The sequence below is a fragment of the Thunnus thynnus genome, chromosome 8 (genome assembly GCF_963924715.1).
Source record: "Thunnus thynnus chromosome 8, fThuThy2.1, whole genome shotgun sequence".
NCBI lineage: Eukaryota > Metazoa > Chordata > Actinopteri > Scombriformes > Scombridae > Thunnus > Thunnus thynnus.
The window spans coordinates 18,536,461-18,559,669 of NC_089524.1; the positions used below are offsets into that span (position 1 = coordinate 18,536,461).

The window sequence follows — 23,209 nt, forward strand, 5'->3', positions numbered from 1 at the left end:
CACACACTAAGTGGGGGTATAGGCTGCTGTCCAACACATACACACACACACAGATGCATATGCAAACATATGCATACACACACGAGTGTAAAAGTATGCTTACACACACACAAACACAAACACAAACACAAACACATTATCTACATGGTCACACACACGTACAGTTAACCTCTATCAGTCCATTACATCAGGAAGAGTCATCTCAAGCACATCTGTTGCCTCATGCGCCCACATACACACACAAATACACACACTTCTCAACCTCGTGCACCTGGTCCAGCAGACAAAGCAGAAAAGTTTCCAGAGGTGAGTATGTGACCCGAGTGAGCAGACACCATCATCATCCCATCTTTCTCTCTCGAAGGTTGTGATGTGATCATGAGAGGAGAGGTATCTCTGCAGCTGCAGGTGAGACACAGGGCAGACAACACACACACATACATACAGACAGACACAAACACACACAAAATCAAGGTGGCTTCTTCCCTCAGGCCTCAAGCAGCAAACCGATGTAACAACACACCTCGTGTTGCCTCGTTGTGATGGGTGTTTCTTTGCCTGGCAAAGTGGGTTATTGTGATCTGAATCCACTTTGCGATGCTTACCGTTTGACTGAGTTCTTAAGGTGATTTACATCGATAGAGTAAGGCTTTCTTGGGTCCAATGAATCGCATTTGGAATATCCCATTTTTCAACACAAACACATGCAAAGGTGCGGACGCATACACACGCACACACATTCTCCCCCAAGCAGTCTGATAAGGTTGTCTTATCAGAAAAGAAAGGAGAGGGAGGAAGAGGGGGGTTGCTGTGTGATAATGGCTTTCACCAAATCCCTCCTCTGTCACAGATTAAAATGCCTGCTTGGAGAGCATTAGCAATCTTTCTTTTCATCTGCCCCCCCCTTCCTCCCCTCTGTCGGCGAGTGCCATCGGATTTCTGGGCCAATCTATTGTCACAGGCCTGCCACACATACAAGGAGAAGTCAACCTCAATCTGATAGGCCATTGTCTTATTCTCCCCATCGCTGATTCCTGCTCATGGTATTGATCGCAAAGCTGTCCCCCTCACATCTCATCACATTGCTCTGTGTGAGGGAGTGTGTTTGTGGGCTCTTGTGTCAGTCAGTCTGATGGAAGATGTGGTCAGTGTCCCATTGGAAGAATCTTCCCATTGGGAGAAAATGCTCAAATTAGAACTCTTCTCTGTAATTACACAGATCTATAGGTGGCAGGACCGCACACTGGAACTATGTAGAATTGAACCCAGCGGACTCCCCTCCTAATCCAGTTACTCCAGGTATCAAGAGATCACAGAAGTGGAGAGAAGAAGCCACTTGAAACTAACTGTGGCACTGCTCAGCCACCCCCACCACCCTTAGCCTCCTCCTCCCCACTCTTGCGCCTCCTCCACCATGCCTCACAGGCCCGTCTGTCACCCCTCTATAATTATGAGGAGTGAGAGTAATGTGTTGCAGTATGAATAGGATTGTCGGCCTGATTGTGATGTATAGGCTTTCATTACCATGTCCAGGCCTGTGCCCTTCGCCATGTAGGAAATCCTATTTAGGCCCTAATTTGGGAGCCTCCCCGACCGTCCCGCCTGATAGCAATCACACACAGTAATTGTGTGCTGGGGCAACTGACAAGAGTGGAGGCTCAGACATGGAGAGAAGGAGAGAAAGGAGGACAGAAGGAGGAGGAGGGAGGAGGTCCTGACAATGATATATCTGCATAGTTTGGTACATTATTCAAGTCATCCTCTGCAGAATATGTATGTTTTTGTGTATATCTACTTATTTTAAGGTGGTTTGTTAGCATGACAATAATTTAGGGGCAGTTACGGGAAAACTGGAAATATTCATGTATAGGATTTGATGTGATTTTTTAATTGGAGAATTGAGGGGCTTCCCCCTTTCCCCTCTCTCATTCCACTCCAACAATGCTACATAGTTAATTGGGAAGAGACATCATGCTAACTCGATAATTATGATTTATGAGACAATCTCCAGTGGATATCTCGCACTCTCCACTGATTTGACGACAACACGTAACCAGCCCTCAAGCAATCAATATTTGTACATTTTCCGTGTCTAAGTTGTTAACTTTTTTAATATTTCATTAGTTCCTTTTTTTGAGGAGAGTGATTCTCTGCACTAACATTTATGCAGATCTGACTCCACTTATAGGCTTGTAGATAATGAATGTCTAATTGACTCATTTAAATACTGTTTGCCTGCAGGAGGGCCTTTGCATTAAATGTTTGATTGCCCTCATATTAACTGTCATTAATCCCCTCTGCTCTTAATAAGGACTTTATGAGGCTTTCTTAAAACTTCTCTTCTACCTCACTATACCCTTTGCATAATTAAGTAGAATATTCAAAAATATGGAAATGAAGAAGCTCTCAGGATTTGACTAATGGTCTTTGTGCCATAGAATTCCAATTATGGGCAAACCTTTGCATTTTCTGTTCTGCATCGGGTCACGGTTCATTAGCTTGGGTCAATGTGGGTCGATACAGTTAACTGTTTTGTTTAATGTCCAACTTGAGCCCACTTTCCACAGTACACACAGCATTTGATCAGACTGGTAGAAGTTCCTGAACCTGTTGTGTTTGCTGACACAAGAAGTATGGCACATGCAGGCGTCGCAGTGTCCTTTAGAAGAAGATGTACGGCACAGAGCGAACTTTTGACAGCACTGTCACTGTGCCAGAGTGGGTGAGAGACACAAACTTGTCTGTGTTTATAGCTTAACTGATCCTCTTATTCCTGCTACTCCTCCAGTCTCTCTGCTCTGCCCTAATCTCTCCGGGGGTCTTACTGGCCCAGGATGACAAATGGGAAGGAGAGGCCAGCCAAGCGTGGGCTCTGTGGAGAGGCTCAGGCCGGGGGTCTCACTAAGCCCCCTCAGCTCTGCCCTGGATCATGTCTGACACGGCCTGCACTAACCCCAAGGATGGAGAGGCCACACACATCACACACAGACTCAGGTATACACAACACACAACCACCCATATATCATTCCACACATGTAAGCATACACGCAACAAAACACACAATTAGAACACTTCACCGGATTGATTTGTCTCATATCATGTCTTATATCACATACACACATACACCTACAACCTCTCACGCCTCTCAGTCACTCCAACAATCCAGGACAGGTATGTGAATGTCAGCCCAGAACTGGTGCTACCGGATAAAACCCAGCTAGCTCTATTTTAGTATACATAGTCCAGCTCAATAAGAGCATGTACTAAATGACTGCAAAGTAATGAGTGGCTGTGCGGCTGTACTCAGAGCTGTGACACTTACAGCGCATGAGAATGTAATGCGTCAAAGCCTCCTTCTCTTCCCCCCGTCTCCCTCTCTCTCGCTCCGTGCTCCTCTGCGCCCCACTGCCTCTCAGCCATGGGATCAGCTGCAGGCGCTAATGAAACGTCAGTCAGGTAATTGAGGCTCTGGTGGTGGCGGGCCAGCCAGGCAAGCAGTCAGCCTGTGTGGGTGATGACACCAGGACGCTAGCAGCTACAGGATCCCAGCAACCCCCTATGGAGCATCACAGGATGAACTGCTCCAGACCCAACGGGGTGGAAAATATTGCATTCACGCTGACATTTCCCCATGTCTTCCTGTTTGTGTTAGGGAGAATTTTAAGCAGTGAGTAGTAAGGTGTGTACAGGTAAGTTGAGTTGTCAACTCAACCAGAGATTGTTAACCAGCTTGGTGAAAGCTACTGTTAGTGAGGAGGATGTTCTGCCAGCGGCCCCAGTGAAGGAGTCAGAGGTTAAAATCCTTTGTTATTGCACCCTAGAGTGATGTTACTATCCCTACCACTCGCTGACCTGCTCAGCACCCCCAGTGAGTTATGGGTAATGTTCAATTCCCCCGCTGTGACAGCTGCGGATCCGCATGGTAAATTGGATTTTTTTTTTCTTTGTTAGAATTGTGCTTGTGCAGGTAAAGAGAGGGAGAAAGACATTCGCTGCACTGCTTTGCGGAGGTAACTCTGCTACATATAGTTCAGAGGCCTCTCTATCTCTCACTGACAAATCAAACCGGTTTGTTTCTGAGGACTGATGGTAGAACAGACTGAACCTAGTCTGTCCTGCCTGGTTTATAGTCAGTCTGCAATCACAACACTGACCTGAACAGGCCACAATCTGCTAACCCTGATGTGTCTCCTCCTCTTCACCATGTACGCCGATACAGACAATATAAAGGTCTTCATATGTGGATACAGATACAAGCTCAGCACGAAATGGCACAAGACGCTGAACACTGGAGCATTTTACAGCTAAAGAGTTCTTAGAAGTTAGTGGTGACTAAAAGAGAGCTAAAAGGAGAGTGAAATTGGACTTGCATTTGTTGAGCGGTCAAAAACATGACTCCAAATGAATGTTAATGTTGCGCCATGTCTACTTGATGTGTATGTTTCCATGTATATGTAATTTAGAATACAAGACTTTAACTTAAAATGTTGTACTGACACACAATGCAAGGAATTTATATTTACATATTCAAACAAAATAATAAGCATCTTTCAAATAGGAGTTACAATAATGGTGCCTATGTAGTATATTTGTTTTCTGAATATACCAAATCAAAAATGTATCAAATCTTTCAACTACATTCACCAGTTTAATCAAATTTGTCCTAGTCTTTAGTTCACTCAATGTATATCATTGCCACTCCACTATGTTCCTTTCTTGCAACATAGGACACCTTGAAAGACAACAACACCTGACCAGAGATGTTCCCAAGAGCAGCACAGTACCGGAGAATAGGAAGTCTAGATTTAGTCCCAGTCTCTCCGCTCTACTCCACTCCACTCTCTTCTGCCTCCCCGGGGCTTTAATGTGGAGAGTGGACAGTGGGGTTAATGCCTTGCTGTAAGCACTGTTTAGCGCTAGTGATTGGGTTTGTGTTGTAGCAGGCCTTCCCCCACAAGCAAAAAATCCAGTGGAAATGACTTCCACTGTCCAGCCCTTTGGGCACTTGTGATTTCCCAACCTGCGGTTTCAACTCCCCTCCTCTTTGTTGTAGCTCAGCGTCCCAGAGGGCACAGGTGAATTTGATGTGGAACAATGATTAAAAGTTTTCTCCCTCAAGGTGACCTAAATACTGGAGGAGGTGAAAGTCAAAGTGAGAGACATGGAGATGAGAGAGGGGCATGGAGGTGAAAGTCTGTTTTGGGCATTTGTTATGGCCCATATAGTAAGTGCTCAATCCTGGGTTTAGGAAAGAAATGATCCAGCAACTGTCCTTACACTGCTATTGCACTGTTCCTGCATCTTCCCCTAGTAGTAATCAATAATTGTATGTGACATGATAGGTATAAAGCACTGTGCCACAGAAAGGAGGCATCGACAATCTAATCATTGTCACATCAGCGATTACCTCAAGGCGTGATGTATTTGAACAGGGTTCTATCACATCTGCTATTACCTGTCTCTTCCTGCCTTATGTTCCTCAGTACACATCCTTTCTCTTAACTGTGTGTTCAATCACCACCACCAGCATCGCCTGCTGGTGCGGCCGAGCAACCCCTCGACAGTGACGTATGCCAGCGATTAGCCTGGATACAGTTCAATTATGATAAACAGCCAGCGCACCTCTTAGGCCGTGATTAAAGCCTCAGTCTGGCCTTGATAAAGAGATCTCATCTCAATGCCATCACAAACACATTATAAGACACTCTGCCATGGTGTTCTGCCTCATGCTTTTCACATCAGTGCTGCACAACCTACACTGTAGCCCGGATGGAGCTCATGGCAGACGGAGCTAGATGGGGGCTGCTGGGGGTCTTTATCATTCACACATGGCTGGTGATGCATCCCTGCACACCTATTTTCAATTTATACTAGTATTTATTAATAACCTCCACCTTCTTGAAGCCCATCTTACAAGATACCTACCATATAACTTAAGATGGGTTTAGATATTGAGAGATAGAGAGGGAGAGAGAAGCCCCAGTTTTGATAAATGGATGAGCAGTGATGAAAAGAAGATATCAGAGGAGCATGAAAGGAGAGAGGGGAAGAGAGCAGAGCATTAATCCAACGCCAGGCTGGTAGAGAGAGGGAGCGAATATGAGAGACAGAGAAAAACGGGAGAGAGAGGGGAGGAGGAAGCAAAAGAAAGATAGCCTTTCGGCTGTGTTCTGTCAAGGGAGAAATTACACATTTACGGAGGTTTTTTCAAGCAACGACGGGTTCCATAGATCAAACCACTGGATTTATGAGCCAATTTTCAACATGAAATATAGACACCGAGAATCCATTTTACCCATGTTTACTTGCCTTCTCTCACTCTTTTTCTTTCTCTCTCAATCAAACCGCCTAGTGTGTGGATGGCTTTACTTCTGTAACCTTAGCAGCGCTTATTAGAGCTGTAGATGAAGACGTGGTGATGATGCAACCTTTGGTGGATGCTGTAGTGTTCATTATGAAACAAGCCCTCTGAAGTTGGTGAGGATTCAAGACAAACAAAGATAAAATAGTTATTAAAAAGTCTTGCTATTTTTCTTTTTTTGACAAATTTGTTTCTTTTGCAGAAATAACAAATCAACAAAATTATACTTGGATTTTAAGCTAAAATCATAGATTTAAACCTTAATTTGTAATCAAAAATCCACTGGATGAAACCATTAAATTGTTTTGTTATAGATCAAAAGATGTATTGAGGTACATCAAAATAGCCAAAAGCAATCTGAAGTAATTTTGAGTTTGTATGCAGATAGCATTACCTGATATACCTGAATTTTTGCAAATTCTACATAGATATTGTATGCTCACATCACAGTGCACCCATTTCTGTGCAAACATATTCAAAATTTGCATAGAAATTAATGTCTAAGTAGGCTAAACGACATAATTGACACACAATTAGCAATATTATGGGGAGGGAACCTAATGAAGTTTTCATGGCTGTGCCAACCAAAGAATGATCACTGCTTAATTATCATATTAATGAAGTCATTAGTTGTCACTTAACTTAAATGACAGGTGAGGTAAGAATGTCATGATCTTACGATTTCCCTGGCAAATGTGTATTCAACACCAATTTCCTCCGGGTTAAGAAAGAGAAAGCTGAGAAAGTGCGACTGATGCTTGAAATGTGAAATGTACCACCGTGGAGTAAACATGTGTAACACGTGGTAAGAAAAAAAAACAAACAATGAGGTTTATTGAATCATTGACTAAAGCATCTTCAAGGTCACCTGAGGACAAACAACACAAATCAGCCCCACTAGTCCACACAGAGAAAGCATAACAGATGGAAGCAGTATCCACGAGAGAGGGAGACGCACTCAGGGTCGAGAGGGAGCCGGTACTACAGGCTAACACAAAAACACATTTCCAGTAAACACTATGGCATGATTAGGCTACAAAAAAACCTCATATGGGTCAAATAAGCATTGCGGCTCAAGGTCCTCCCACTCCCAGAGTCTCTTCTTTCATTCCAATTCATTTCAATTACCAAGTCATTCCAACCTTCTTCCCCATGTCCCGATTAGCTCGGCCTGGCAATTTACAGTTGATCTTGCCTCATCTAAGGCTGAGCTTTGATGGAAGCAAGGAGAGGAGCAGTAATGGAATGAAATGTCACTCAGTCGTTGCCTTTGTCACTACGATGGTGGGAAAGCCAGATGGGGAGGGGTTGGAGAGGTCCTGTTAGTAGCTGCAAAGTTGTGTCTGTGTGTGTGTTGTCCATGGTGCTTCTACATAAATGGACAGCAATAAGGTATCCTGCTCCCCCCCCTGTGTCTCTCTTGTCCAAAAATAAAACTTATCGGCGTCTCCACTGAGCCCCTTGTCCTCCACCGTGTACCAGCTGGTGCTTTAGTCCTCATCAAGGCTTCTTCACCTTTTTCACCGACGACGAGCTGGATGCCGATTCTCTACGTTTGCGCTGCAATGTCATACACAAAACAATCTCATCAAGGACTGACAGGGGTCCACTTTCTGTGCTGCTGCATGTCATGAGAGGACGAAGCATCTGTACTCACTCATATTTCTACAACATGCTTGCCAGACTGCCGAGTGAGTTGCCCATGAATAGTGAATGTCGTTTAATGTATGACAGACTCCCCATGGTTAAAACAGCAAGAGGGGAAATGTGCAGTGAGCTAACCCTTGACAAGTGCATCAATTTCTGTTTTTTTCCCCTCCTTTTCTCCCAGTTCTCTGTGCACTGCTGTTCCTGTCACTGCTGACTCCCACTGTTAGCCTGGGGAGGGTGTAGACAGCCATGTGTCTCCAACCAATACGCATGGCATCACCATCTGCTTGTTTTTATATACCAGCTCAGCAAGGATCTTTATTATGAGTAGTGGCTCACACAGTCTACCCAGATCCTACTGTCTTCTGCATAGGCACCCCAATCACCAGGAGTCGCCAGTACAATGATGAGGACTTGATCCCTCGCTAGCCACTATCTATGCCAATTGTGTTTAACAGGGCGCTTGAATATAGAATTAGGTAATAAAAAGAATATGTCTGCTGTCAAGACATCATGTAGTTGGAAGCTCTGTTTCAAGGCTATATAATCTGGTGATATACAATAATTTTTTACATGTAACACCATATTTCTGACATGCTCCATCAGCAGTCCAGCTTAATTAGGCGTTTGCCTAGTCCTCTTTTTCCCAATAATTGTTTGCATTTATAAAACAGTTTCAAAGTCCTCAAATTTTTTTCACTTGCATGTCTGTCATACATTAAAACTGTTTAAACATTTGCAATATTTTCACCTGATTAACTGTGATATACTTTGGACCAGGCAGAGATATAGCAGACTTACTGAGTTGGGGGTTAGCGGCGCTCCTACCACATCAATGATCTGCTCTTTGGCTTCCACCTTGATGTCATCTGCGCTGGGCCAGGTCTGGGCTTCCCCGCCTGGTGTGGATGCTGTGGTGCTGTTGTTGACATTGGTATCCCCACCCTGCAGTGTGGCAGCTGGCCCCAATCCTATACTTCCGCCACACCCGCCTCCGCTGCCGGCCTTCAGCAGGGCCTCGTAGCGGTGACGCAGCATCTGTTGTTCATACTCGCAATTGCTGTGGGCCTGCTTCAGCTCGTAGAGCAGCACCAGGTCACTACGCAGCTCATTGAACATCTGTACAATCTCTTCTGTCGGCATGGGGTTGAGATCTGGATCCACAGACAGACATGAAGGCAGTGAAAATTTTAAATTAGATTTCAGTTACCCAGCGCTTTGATTAAAACACCTCAAAACCAGTTTGTGAGTTTATTACACTAAGCAGAAGATACAGGTGTAACAGTGCATGTATTCTTCCCAAACTGATCATTAACATTTGATTTGGTTTGGTGCTGCTGAGATGCTGTATGCAGCCAATGCACCCGGCTGATTTTGGTGCTCCTATGTGCAAGCTTACTGCTTTTATGCCATAATGTACTCTTTGTTTATTTAAGGTAAAAATTGATATTGATCTTTTCAGCTAACTCTTGGCAAGACAGCAAATTAGCTTATTTCAAGTACTCATTCAAGTGTTTTTTATTCAAAATAAAGGGAAAGAAATTCAACTTTTCGTTTTCCCCACAGTGCCAAATAACATACCAAACAAAAAAACAGAAATTCATAGTTTAAGATTCTTATATTGCAGGTCTGTTGTAGAAGAGAGTTAAAAATGTACAACTTTGAAATTTTGGCAGCTTGATAATGTCTTCTCACACTCACCCACTCCTTGCTCCATCAGGATCTGCTCAATGGCCTTGATCTTCTTCTGGCCCACCGAGCTTGGTAGTTTCATCTGAATCACACACAAATACACAAATACACAGACACACACAAGGGTGTGATTTAAGGTGTAGAGGATACAAGGATAAACTGCTCCACCTCAAGGCTTTTAATTCGTATGAAATGCACTGCAGCAGGCCAGATCAAAATGTCTTTATTCACTGAACTCTGTCTGACTGATTAGCTGGAGGGGCACTCCACTCTTTAGTAGTGCTAATGCATTTTCCATAGAGAGCGGCAGCTCCTCATCAGTCTTGAAGATGAATAAGAGTCCCCTTGCTAGGTCTTACAAATATTAGCTAGTCACTAACCAAATTAATCATCACTGTGCTAATGAGAGATAGCTCACTCAAGTCAAACATTCTCGCTGCTCACATACATCAACTGCAGGGTCAGGTATTGCTAAATTACCTTTGATATTTCTACTTGTTCAAACAAAACTCAGTTGGCCTCCTTAAATGACAAAAATTTCTAGCTCCTCAAAGGTTCCTGTTCTTCGCCAAATCAGGACTGAGTATTATGTCAATAGCTGCCCCCAAACCAAATGATGGTTTTCTCTTATATTTTACTCTTTCTTTTGTTCTGCTTTCTCTCTGTGTTGTAGAACAACACCACTGGATCAACTGTGTTCTGTGTATATTTCTACAAAAATAAGGTTGAGTTAGGTTGACTGTTGATGTATTTACATCAATACCGATGATAAATGTCAGCACAGTACAGAGCAATATAATTTCTTGATACAGAACCCTAATCAAAAGCTATGGGACTATTCCTGACTCAGAATGGTGTTCTAGGTTCTCCACTGGTATTTCAAAGCCAAGTTGAAGTTTTAAGTTGAAGGCGTTTTTAAGAATATCCTTTTAGTGTTTTCAATATCTCAACAGGGATGGTAAAACTCACCCTCTGGCTGCGCAGGGTGACTCCCGCTGATTTAAAATCAGGGAATTTGATGCCTGCTGTCTCTGGTACAGCCTGAAGAAGAAATGACTGATGAGAGACACGGATAAACTTGAGATGTCAAAGCATTCAAATAAATATGTATGGGATGAATATTATTAAGGTGTGAGAACTGTTTCATATTCTCTGAGATGCAGTAGTTCAATCAAAAATAAAGTAAAATGATGAATTAAAAAATATCAAGACTGTTTTCTTTTGATGGCAGATTTTTTACTTAATATTTCAATATATTCAATATTCATTACATTGAATAAGCACAGTCAAAATGTTGACCTTAACTAAAAACATGCTTTTCCTCTGAAGATTTTGTTGTGCTTTACATCACTCTTTTTGTGTGTGTGCTTACCGGTTTTTCTGTTTCTCTTTTTTGTGGGAGCTTCTTCTTGGAAACTCTCTTTTCAGCTCGCCTCAACTCTGTAGTTGTGTCAGCTGCTTTAATGAGTTTCTGCAGATCCTGGGCCTTCTTCTCTCGCTCTTTCTTCCTAGTCTCAATCTTTCTTAGCTCTTGAATAAGATATTCCTCTTCTGCCACCTGCAGGAAAAACAAAAGAATTGCAACGTTTATATTCAAATGCTGGCACACATCTTACATGCTTATATTGATGGCAATCATGCTAATAAAAAACAATACACTCTTTTGGTGCACTGGTGCTCAAAAGCTATTAACTTAACAACTGGAAAAGATTACTTGTTGACATCAATTAGTCTATTTTAGAGTTAAGTACACCAAGCACTGTAAACACTGTATTTGCTAACTGTCTGGCATAATTGGGTTTTTATACATTCTCTATTTCAAACAACCACCTTCCTTTCCAGAGTTTATACCTGTAATTCATAATACTGTTTGTTGTTTAGCATGATGCCACTGATCATGGCTGGGTAATATCTAAGTTACCAAAGCTTTACAACTGCATAAGAAACTGCATGAGTGTGCATTTCATATTCAAATTATAATGTTACTAACTTGTTCAGGTGTGCGATTGAAGAGCTTCCCCAGTTGTTCTTTGCGGCGTCTTTCATGGCCGGCATCAAAGATGTAAATCTTAGGCTCTGTTCCTGAAGCTGCACGGACCTTGGTCAGCTTACCACAAATACTATAATACCGTTCTTTCAGGTCTTCCACAGAACGTTTCTGAAAGCATAAATAGAAGAATGTTACTAAAAATATGACCTTTAACTTACTGCATTCTGATTTTGATTATTATACACCTTTATTTTTGTAATATATCCTCAATCAAAGAGAATGTCAGTGGGTGAATGAGTGAGTGATTACTCTGTATTGCTGGTAGTCATAACGGTCATGGACAACTATGAAGCGCAGGTCAAAGCGCTTGCACAGGTCGAACAGGTGGTCTGTCTCTGCTTTAGTCCAGCCATCGTCATGGAGATGCATCTGATACTCCTGCTCAGAGTACACTGGCACCTGCACTGTCTATACAGACAGACGGGAGCACAGAGAAAATGTACTGAATAAGGAAACATAAATTAAAAGTGTGAGTGTGTGTGTGTGTCTATCTAAAGAGGAGACAACAGAGGATGAGTAGCCGTGTCTATTCTTTGTGTAGGTGCTACAGGACAGATTACATTTATTGAGTTAAAGTGATGAGACAAAAAAATCTTCATTCTCAGTTATTCTGTTATTGTTTCTGTCAGCTGAAATATGTATTTGACCTGAACAGAGTAAAACTGATAAGATCCTACAGCTTATGAGGAGAGATAAAAAGAGATAGCAGTCTTGCCCACCTTATTGAAGCGGGCAAACGGGTAGTCTTTGCCCTCCTCAGCCACACGTCGCCAGTGGTGGAATATGGCCCCATCTCTGCGTGCTGGATTGGTGAAGGGCATCCATTTCCAGGGACGCACCTTCTTACAGCCCAGCTTCGCTTTGACTGTCCTGTAGCCCTGAGTAGTATCACTTGGCAGCAGAGGGGGAGCATCTCTGTGTTTTAACAGGAAGAAAGAAAAATTCTATGAATTAAAGAAACTTGACCACCTCTCACTTTTGTCCCGATCACTTCTTCGTGCAACTGAAAGGCAATAAAAATAAGTAAGCAGTACTTGAATCCAAACCTCAAGGGTAATTCAGTGCACCAATTTAAAAAAACAACATAATTTCAAAGGAGCCCATACTTCTTATCTGAATACAGCAAAGCATAGACTTCTCGGTGCATTCCCTCTGGTCTCTTGAAGGTCAACGTTTCAGTTGTCTTCTTGGTTTTTTTCTGAAATACATGATGGAGAAATTGGTTATTTTGATTGAAACATTTTGGTAATACTCTCAAAGACATAATAGTGATAATAATCTTCTCAATCTGTAGCTGTAGACACTGGTATGGATATCATTTTTTTGTCACATGACCTGTATAGGTTTACCTATAGTAAATATTAAGAAAGTCAGATTTACCTTGTCTGAGTTGATAAGGTCCTTTTTGCTGATGGGGCCATCATTATCCCCTCCGGCCAACTCCAGTATGTCCCTCACATCAGCACCGGTAGCCATGATTAATATGTTGTTAATTATCGCTTCTCACAACCTGTAAACACCTTTCATTAATGCACACGCGCTCGTTCATTAGCGTTGTGCTGTCCAACGGCTAACTTACGTCCCTAGCTTAAGGCTAATGCTAACGCTACCATTTCTAAGTTAAGTTAAATTTACACGGAGCCGCAAACGGCAAAGTACACGTTTTTGTACGATTTATTTTCTTAATATTACCGTGGACGTTCCTACAATATAGGAAAGCTGTAGAGACAGTGAATATTAGTATTCCCTTGCTATTGTTCAGGTTGTGGTACCGAGCTAGCCACCTAACTGCTCCACTGACATCGCTCTCTGCACTGATCTACCGATAAGTTGACCGTCGCCACCGTGCGGTCTGGCGGCGCACTGCAGAATAAAATAATAAACAAACCATAAATATTAACAAACAAAATTACTACTGTGTTTTTAACAACTTATTTACTGAGTGATACACGTTGATTTAGAACAGGTTTCAGCTCTCATTCTCAAGAAACTAGGTTGAACATTTACATCAATGCATATAGGTTTCACCCAAATTATAGTAAGATTAATAAGAAAAAAGTCCTCATTCCTCCATTATGCTTCAATCAAGGAAACTAAACAGCATCTCCGTACTACGATGAAGTGTGGTAAAGTTTAAAATTATTACTAATTATTAAAATTACTGGGTGTGATGGTGCTATATATCAAGGAAGTATATCATCAATATATTTATGTTTTAGAAGTTGGAAATCAGGCCCACAAGAAAATTGGGGATGCTGTTTTTTAAAAAAAAAAAAACAACAACTATGCCACAAAATTATGGAATTTTCTATCAAAACATATCAGAGAGGCCAACTCTGTAGCTAGTTAAAAAAAAAAATCATACTCTGTTGTTAATTACCATTTGTTGTTTTATCAACCTTTTATCATTTTTGTTTGTTTTATTTATTTGTTTTTTTTTGTTTCTTTCGTCTTCTTATCTGTTTTTATTGATCTGTGATTTGATTTCGTCCTGATATTCTGACTTTGTCATTTGCATGTAAAGCACTTTGAGCTGCAATCCTTGTATGAAATGTGCTATAGCTACAAATAATCTTCTTATTATTATTATTAATTTTAAAATTGAAAGAAAGTAAGTGAGAGATACAGACATTGATACAAGACATAAAACAGTCAAACGTGTCCTTTATGTTTTTGTCTTGGAGAAGTAACAGAATGACGAGAAATAGAGATACAGACACTGATACTGACATAAAACAGTCAAACATGTCCTTTCTTTAACATGTTTATGATTAATTGGTTTATTATGATCTGAGAGTTTTTTTTCTCTCAGATAATTAATGGCATGCAGAATAACATCAAGGACACAACAAGACAACATTTTGGTAACACCTTTTCTCTAGCCATGAATACTGTGAATACAGTGACAAATGATATCCAAGCAGTATCTGAAGGGATGTTATATGGCAAGGGTTAGGATGATCAACCTGGATAACTTGAAATTGTCATAAGATTGTTGTAAGATTAATAGAGTTGACAGTGTCATGAAACTAAAAAGAAATTACACATTTGCTATTTCTCTATCCTGCATACTTTCTGAGGTTCCCAGAGGAAACCAGAACTACCCTGTAAAGTACTGAGGACGTACCACCACTTGGTATGAGAACCGGTTTGAGTGGCATGGATAGACTTGTCCTGCACTGCTGTTTGTTGGAACAAATGCCATATTCTCACCATTAACAACTTTGAAATTCTCAACGTGGAACACGTACTTGCCTTCACACAAAACAACGAGCCTGTTGCTGTAAAGAATACGACTCTCCATCTCTCTGGGTAATGCACTTTGCTTATCCTGAATCTTTAAACTGACAGCTGGCAGAGAAAGGCAAGTGACACTTCCTCTTAAGCAGTCTGCTTCAGTTAAATATAAATTTGCTTTCCAGGTTATGCTATGTAAGGCAAAATAGGCACTATTATGCACAGGGGTTTGGAAATCACTGTTAAGTCTAACAAAGTTCTGGCTGTTAAAAGTGTAGAATCCATAATCATTGTGGGCTTTGATGGCTCTGTTTTCAAAAGTAAAACTCCATGGATTACCAGTGTAAATCCTAGACATGTAAGCATTCAGATTTCTTGCCACGTCATCATGCAGCATCCCAAAAGGCAGGGCATTAAAATGAAAACCTGCTAACTTGTTTGTCTGGTATTGTAAGCCATTAGGGTTGTACAAGTCCTCAGCTGGTATCATAGGGAAACGGATGAGTTCTAAAAGGCTCTCAGGAATAGATGTGCTTCCTTGGGCTGTGGCCCATCCCTCCAGCCCCTTAAGGATGTAGGTCTCATTGGACACAACAAGATCTGAGCGAGACAGAAGAGCCTTGACCATATCCAGCGTAAGATTCGTCCAGGCTGGGGAGTGGATCAGTGCCTCAAAGTTCCAAGCCAAATAGCGAAGACAGCTTTGCTGCAATGCCTCATCGCCTGTACGGAGTGCATACTCATAGAAGCTCTTTTGACCCTGGAAAGTGGGATCCTCTGGGAGAAATGAGCTGAAGAGTTTTGTTGTCTCATTCTGAAGTTGTTTCAGACCCCAGTCAGATGCCATCTTGTGAATACACTGAGCAGAGGATAGTGTGATGTTGATCTGTCGTGTGTAAATGTATCTAGAATTTAAACATTTTTATTAGTATGCTTTGATTTACATCAAGTTTTGGTAGAATTTTGCAACATCACATAGGTTTATCTGGTAACAAAGAGGTGGTAATTTCAAGACACATTGGTAACATTCACCTTACAAACATGGTGGCGTATTGACTGCAGTCAGCAGCGACATTAATGCTGAGTGTGGACTCTGCTTGTGTGACTTCAAAGAATGAGTTCAGAGAAAGAATGAGCTTGTGGGCACAGATTGTCTCCACAGTGTTGTTGTCCACCACCACTGCAATGTCCAAGTCACAGTCACGTCCACTGTTGAACAGCTCCCCCAACTGATATGAGAGGCTAGTATTTTGGTTCAAACAATACCTCTGATCAGCCACAGGTGTAGTTTGTGTTGTCTGTAAAGTGACATGGTTAGTATTTTACTTGCACACCAGTATTCTTATTGTTGGATTGTTATTCCATTGTTGTAACTTGTATTTCTTGTCTCACACATTTTCAACCTAACTTGGCCAGTGCTTTCTTTGTAACCATATACCATGTGTGAAAATCAATATTGTTTTCACACACACACATACAGAGTGTGTGTGTGTGTGTGTGAGAGAGAGAGAGAGAGAGAGAGAGAGAGTTAAGATTAGATCAAACCCTGAGCATAACTGAAAGAAATCTATATCTCTGTGCTATTTATATACCCCCAATAGATTCTCCTTATTTTAAAGATTTTTGAAAATCTCCATTCAGAAATTGCCAATTTCTAGGCCCAAGGATGAACAGGAACTGAACCTGATGTCAACGACTCACATGTGTTTGATCAGTCTCCCATTTTTACCACACAACCCATCACCTATCGGAACAACCTTGACTCTGAAATAAGTCAAAGTGGCAGGGGGGGTAGTGCATTTCTGTCGGGCATCAGGCCTGTACATAGTTAACGGTAGGTTCAGAGGAGACTCTTTAGGGAGATTCACATACTCCTCAGCTCTTAGGTCTAGTGCAGTAGACTATGCAGTCACTGACATGGACCTCTCCACTATCAGTGCATTCACTATCACAGCAATTCCCCCTTTCAGACCACAACCAAAGAAATGTGTTCTTTAAACTCTCAGGTCAAATGAATGACACAAAAACAGTTATTCTGTGGTGTTCTAAATAAAAGAATGCTTTTGGACAGATTTATTTAGATCTGACTTGATCTTTGACTACTGCCTTTCTACCCTCTTCTCAAGAGGGTTTGTGAATGGTGCGTCGCCTGGTCGCTCTAAATATTGCTGTCACAAGGAATTGTAGGACAGAATTATCTCCTTTCCTTTTGTAAAGGATGGTCAAGTGTAATCTATGCTAAAGGAGATTAAAAAGAAAGCATTGAAGCACCTTTCCTAAGCATTCAGAGAATTCAACCAGCTCTTATCATGGCTGCCACTTAGATACTTCTGGGTCATTTCACTCAGTTAAGACCCTTCCTAAGAAAAAATGTCTATGTTACTGTAGCCTGTGAAATAGCAGGGGACCATAATTTACAATATTAACATCATGCTGTATTGAAGAAGACTTGAAACCAGCGATTGAGACCATAAACTCATTAGGAAAGTGGTTACTGACATAATAAATCAAGTGAGAAGTAGGGTCATTTTCTCAGAGACTTCTATACAATCTGACTTCTTTTTGCAACCAGTGGAGTCGCCCCCTGCTGGCCATTAGAAAGAATGCACTTCACTTTTCAGACCCGGAGCTACCGGCTTGGTTAGAACTGGGCCCTGGCAGTAAATATGAATAAAACTAATGTCATGATTTTTCAAAAACGCCACAGATGTCAAGAGAAAAAAAAAAAAACTAGTTTGCCAAAAATAATCATATTACTGAACAAAGTATGAGTTATACCTACCTTGGTACGGGGTCCACTCAGTCATCATAAATTAACCTTTTGGGACAAACATCCAACAGAATCTTTACATGCTGAATTCTGCAGATACATTTTACATGTACACAGAAAAACACCAACAAATGCATGTCTCCGTTCCAAATCCCTCCAAACTCAATAGCTGAGCCCAGTAGAGAGAGAGAGAGAGAGAGAGAGAGAGAGAGAGAGAGAGAGAGAGAGAGAGAGAGAGAGAGAGAGAGAGAGAGAGAGAGAGAGAGAGAATGCATCTGATTTCCTTCTAAACCTTTAATAAGTCTTACCTGTTTTACATTTAACACCAGCATCTTCATTGTGAGAACAGTCATTTCTCCCCCATCCGCTGAACATACATTGGGCAAGGCTTGTCTCAGTCCCATCACACTCTAAATCATCCATCCAAATTCTGCCTAAAACACCAGTCTCTAAAGCAAGCAACATAAGAATTGTAATCACAACTTCAGAAGAAGATGATTTGATTCCTTCTGATTGTCTCATCATACGGGATTTCCTCATAAAGTAGTAATGTCAACATCATTCGTTGTTATTATTTGGCACATTTACCATAGTTTATGCTCAATTCTGCCTTGATTTTCAAAGCGCCACAGTCTACCAGAGCTTTATTACCTTATTCAAAGTGACGTGAATTCACAGTTTCTATTGCAGCAGAGAAACCGAGCTGGCGACACACCACGTTAGCTGCGTTAAGTCCCCAGCCGTCATCACACACAGTCCCCCATTCTTCTTCATGATAGATCATCACACGGCCCTCAGAGGCAACACTACCATCAACCAGCTTAACATCGCCTTCCTTATATCCTGAAGAAATGCAACACAAATTACACAAACATGATGTAATGAACAAATTCTGTCACTCCATGTCCAATCATTGTTACAAAAATATACAGACAACCATTTAGCTCAGTAAAGCCTGCTTTTGCAAAAGTTTACTTTTCATATCATAAAACTTTTTTGTTGTAAATTATGATTTTGTGTGGCTCACATAATCTCAACGAGTTAGATTACACTGTAGTGTAATAGCCACCAATGGTTAAAAAGTAAAAACTGTATCTATAATAAACACTGAAATATACTGAGGTGGAGGAGTAAAAATCTACTCAAGTAAAAATAAAAATTAGCTTAAATGGTTCTGAAACCAAATTTAAAATAGCCTCACATTAAGGTGAGCAATGTTTTTTTATCCATGTAACAGAACAAGCCAACCTGAACTCAAATCAAATCCCTTTTGTCTCATGGTTTTGCAAGACTTTGGTGAACAGACACAATGAAGAAATAGTTTAATTGTGAAGTTTTTGGGGGAAAAAATAAATTGCTGTCATGTTGACTATGCCATTAAAGTTATCTTGTAATTACCTATGAAGTTGTTTGAATTTAACATTTGCTTAAACATCAGGAACAGTGACACAATAGTACGAAGGAACTAGAGCTCAAACAAGTCACTCACCTGCACACAGGCTGACACTCAGCAAAAGAACACAGAGTGATAAGATAACCCCCTTCTTCATTTTGATTGCAAATACTGGGAAAGAAAGGGAAAACAATGAGTCCCAAAGTAATAGACATTTTATTGAGAATCCAAATTTCCTCTGAAATAATGCATGAGAATGGTACTGATGGATATGCACATTACAGCAGAGGGTGTTATGCTCATGTGTCTCCCTGACATGCTGCCACTCTCTGAGTGGCTCTCTTCCTCTCTCTACCTGTATATGTCTGTCTGATATGTGAGTGGAGACAGGTCTGCTGGAGTCAGAGCAGAGCCACAACAGCTGCACCTCATCTCAATAATGAAGACCTCTATAAATACTCAGCCCTGCCACTTCCACTCTGCTGGATTGTAGACTCTGCTACGTTTATTATGCGTCAAGCCACTTCTCATGCATTTATCCTGTTGTTGCCTGCTTTCCCCTACCTAACCCTGCCTCCTGTTCCCGATAGTTCTGTTTCCTCTGGCTCCAGCCCCTCATCTCATCTCGTCAGCCCTGCTTCCCTGCCTTGGACCCCTGCTCTTTCCAGCTTCCAGCCCAGTCCTGAGCCCCTGGTTCCTAGTTTCCAGCCCAAACCTCAGCCTGTCTCCTAGCTAGGTGCCCAAGCCCCAGCCCCAGTCTCCCAGTCACCAGCCCAAGCTTCCTGCATTCCCCTTCCTCAGCCTTGAAAATAAATGCTTTATTTCTATTATATATCTGTTTCCTTCCCTTGAGTGTCTGCACTTGGGTTCACCTACTCTGTCTCACATAACAGAGGGGAGGATAATGTAAGAAACAATTGCATTTACAAATTATTTACATCTAGTATCATGCTGTTACTTAATTTTTCTTTGTTCAAGGAAAGAATAACCAATAACACCAGAAGATGCAGAATATGTAATTGCACAACTGCAGAATTCTTATGCAATTTTCTATCTATCCACACACAATAAGGAGAGGATCTATGTCATTTGAGTTTGAAACAGACCTGGATTTGTTTGTGAAAGTCCAAAGTCCAAAAGAGTCCACTGAATATTTGATGTTTTTATGGAGCTATTTGTCATTGACCAATCAGGTACCTAAAAGGTAAATATTTAGTTTTTGGTCAATGTCCAGCAGACAAGTAAACATTTCAACAGATATATTTGATTTGATTTGATAAACTTTGTCTCAGAATGTATAAAAACAAGCATGAATACAAACAAGAAACAATAAAAATCAATAGAATTTAACATAAGAAACAAACTCTCAGAAGAAGCAGGAGGAAGTTAATACTTCCTGCCCCCTTTCTAATGCTCAATTCATAAACCTACATAATATATTTAGTGTTTATCACATATCCGCATACTTTATAAGAAAAACAAAAACAACAACAGATATGGAGAGCATCTCTAACTACAATATATTACAGAAGAACTTAAGGGTGTAGAAATATATTGGTGCTCTCAGAAGACCTAGCTAGCCTTGCTGCGGTGTGTGATCCAAGGACGTCTCTTTATAGAAAGGGGGTCTGGAAGCTGACTGAAATGTTTTCAGATGTCATCCTCTGAAATCACTGGGCATATGTTGATCTGTCTACAGGCACCTGGTACTTATTCACCCTTTATTAACTGTAGGAACGCAACATCCCATCTCTCAAGATTTGGTTCAGTATATGGATCAAAATATGCTGCATACAAAATTTAATACTAAACACAATTGGTTTCTTAAAATTTGGAAAAATAGACAAATTTCTCTTTTGCATGAAACCAAAGAAAAGGACAAACTATTCATTTTATAGGCCTATATAAGAATTCATTCAACCAATTTCAGGCCAAGGTGGGTCTCAAGAGGGATCTACTGGATCCAATAACATATTTTGTTTAGTTTTAGTTTTGTTAATAATCCACACTTTAGGCTATTTCATTCTTCATCTTCTTCATGATTACACACTTTTTTCTTTACTACAATTTTACCAACAGAAAAAAAAGAAAAATATCAAGACAACAAACTAAAATAATTGTCAACAGATTGTATCACACTAAACATAACTTATGAACAGATTCCTGTAAGGCACCCCAAACACTGGCTGATTTGTGTTTCTTACCTTAGGTTGGCCACTGCTTTCTCTCAGGCTGCATAGACAGGGCAGTTGGGTTATGTATGAACCATAGACTGTATGGTATTAACTAGTTGTGTTTGGGTCCGCCCTCTACATTGATAGAAATCACGGCTAGTGGGCTGAGCCTGCTCGCAACTCATCACTCCATCCTCTTAAAGTCCCCCTCCATGCAAAAAGGTGTTTTTCTTTTTGTTCCTGTATTTGAGTGTTTGAGCTTCACAGAATGATGAGAGTTTGACACTTAAAGGCTGTTTTCACATTCATCCGCTGAAGGTGGAAAGTTTCTATGTGGTCACTGAAATTCTAAGTCAAAGTAGTAGTGATTTGTGACATCACAAACATTTTTGAAGCTGATCCCGGTCCAATATGCAACTTACTCAAGTGTGATGAGGAAACTAGAAGCCTCCAGTGAACATAGCTACAGCGAGAATGAACTTTTCAGTGAGGTAGGAGACATCCTGTGGCATTTAATGTGCCATTTAAATGGAAAAAATATTTACATATTCACAGATTCTGGATTTTTAAAGAGAGAGAAGGAGATATAACTTAAGAATTTCTAACTAGGTAAGTGAACTTTTTGTGGAAAAACCATATCAGACACAAATTGTTATTCAAAGAAGAATATTTGTATATGTCTTAAAGGAGCTTAATATCTGCATTTTGTGTATGACTGTCAGTAACTAACAGTAACAGTAACATATCTCTAATTATTACATACAACTACATTGTAGTTTTGACTAGTTATTCTCAGTTATTCTCAAAATTGTGTCATCATAATTTGGTCCATTTTACAGCTAGCCTATTCTAAAGCATTGATCACAGCACACAGCCTCAGCAGATGGAGTTGCCAGGTTGACATGGACATGTAGATGTTCTTTAGCTTCTGTGATGATCTGAGTGAAACTAAATAGGCTATATGGCCTATATGTATATCCATAAATGCTAAATGCAAGATGAACATAGTAAAACAGTGGCCATCAGATGACAATAAATTGGCCTGTTCGTGATACTATCAAAAACAATTCCAAGCAGACATATGGTGCTTATAGCAGTAAAACAGTATCCAGACTAACAATAAGTAGGCCTATTTGAATCATCATAAAAACAGATCTGTAGTCTTTGCATTTTCACTAAGATAGCATTACATGCCTCAATCTGGTGATTTATCACTATAGAACTACCATACATATCAGACGTCTGTCATTTAGAGCCTATTTGAGTCAGTGAGAGAAATTACACTGCCTTGATTTTGCTATCTCAACACAGTTTGGCTCATAGATAGTAGCTAAGGGCAATCCTGAGACACTCATGCAATTTCTCATTGGTCATGGAACAACCATAGACTGTAAAAAAAAAAAAAAAAAAACGGGAACAACTTGCCCTTGTTTTGATGGTATTCATATGAGAAAAGCTAGACTCACAAGTGTAAGTGGATCCAAACATTGTCAGTATTAGCAAGGCCACTTTCCTTATTGTGGGGTACTGATATTGACTATCATGGTTAGACCAAAAGTCCACTGCACCCTCAGACTGTTGTTTTAGGTCTTACTTACTTAGTCTTACGTTTTAGATATCTAAAATTGAATTTCGACTATTATCAGGCTAGTTGGATATCCAAAAGATAAGACATTTTTAAATGGACTGAATCATATCTTTGACCAAACAATCTTTCAATTAGGTTCACTTAAATAAAGTATTTTGTTTATTTGAATATCTACATCCCGGGCACAGATGTTCCCAAAATCCTTTTTTTGCACCGCGATTACCTTTATTTTTGAATATAAACACCGGATGTAGACCTTTCTTGCTGGCTATAAAAGTCACACATCACATCCGC

At 40.7% G+C, this 23,209-nt stretch overlaps 2 protein-coding genes across 3 annotated transcripts; both read right to left on the minus strand.

Moving 5' to 3' along the window:
• Window positions 1-7,167: 7,167 nt before the first annotated feature.
• Window positions 7,168-13,579, minus strand: dmap1 (DNA methyltransferase 1 associated protein 1). 2 transcript variants are annotated; one of them, XM_067596904.1, is made up of 10 exons: window positions 13,134-13,579; window positions 12,860-12,951; window positions 12,473-12,668; window positions 12,003-12,161; window positions 11,694-11,861; window positions 11,076-11,261; window positions 10,673-10,759; window positions 9,713-9,785; window positions 8,813-9,165; window positions 7,168-7,921 (listed from the first exon to the last, which is right to left on the minus strand). In XM_067596904.1, exons 1-10 carry the CDS (start codon window positions 13,227-13,229, stop codon window positions 7,862-7,864), a joined length of 1,470 nt encoding a protein of 489 aa, XP_067453005.1. In that variant the 5' UTR covers window positions 13,230-13,579; the 3' UTR covers window positions 7,168-7,861. The 2 variants fall into 2 exon arrangements, with proteins under 2 accessions (XP_067453005.1, XP_067453006.1); XM_067596905.1 differs by having other exon boundaries at window positions 10,673-10,744; window positions 13,134-13,578.
• Window positions 13,580-14,031: 452 nt separating this feature from the next.
• Window positions 14,032-23,131, minus strand: LOC137188522 (galectin-3-binding protein B-like). Its single transcript, XM_067598172.1, has 6 exons — window positions 19,509-23,131; window positions 19,250-19,324; window positions 18,418-18,603; window positions 18,069-18,209; window positions 16,023-16,302; window positions 14,032-15,895 (listed from the first exon to the last, which is right to left on the minus strand). Exons 2-6 carry the CDS (start codon window positions 19,308-19,310, stop codon window positions 14,854-14,856), a joined length of 1,710 nt encoding a protein of 569 aa, XP_067454273.1. The 5' UTR covers window positions 19,311-19,324; window positions 19,509-23,131; the 3' UTR covers window positions 14,032-14,853.
• Window positions 23,132-23,209: the final 78 nt, after the last annotated feature.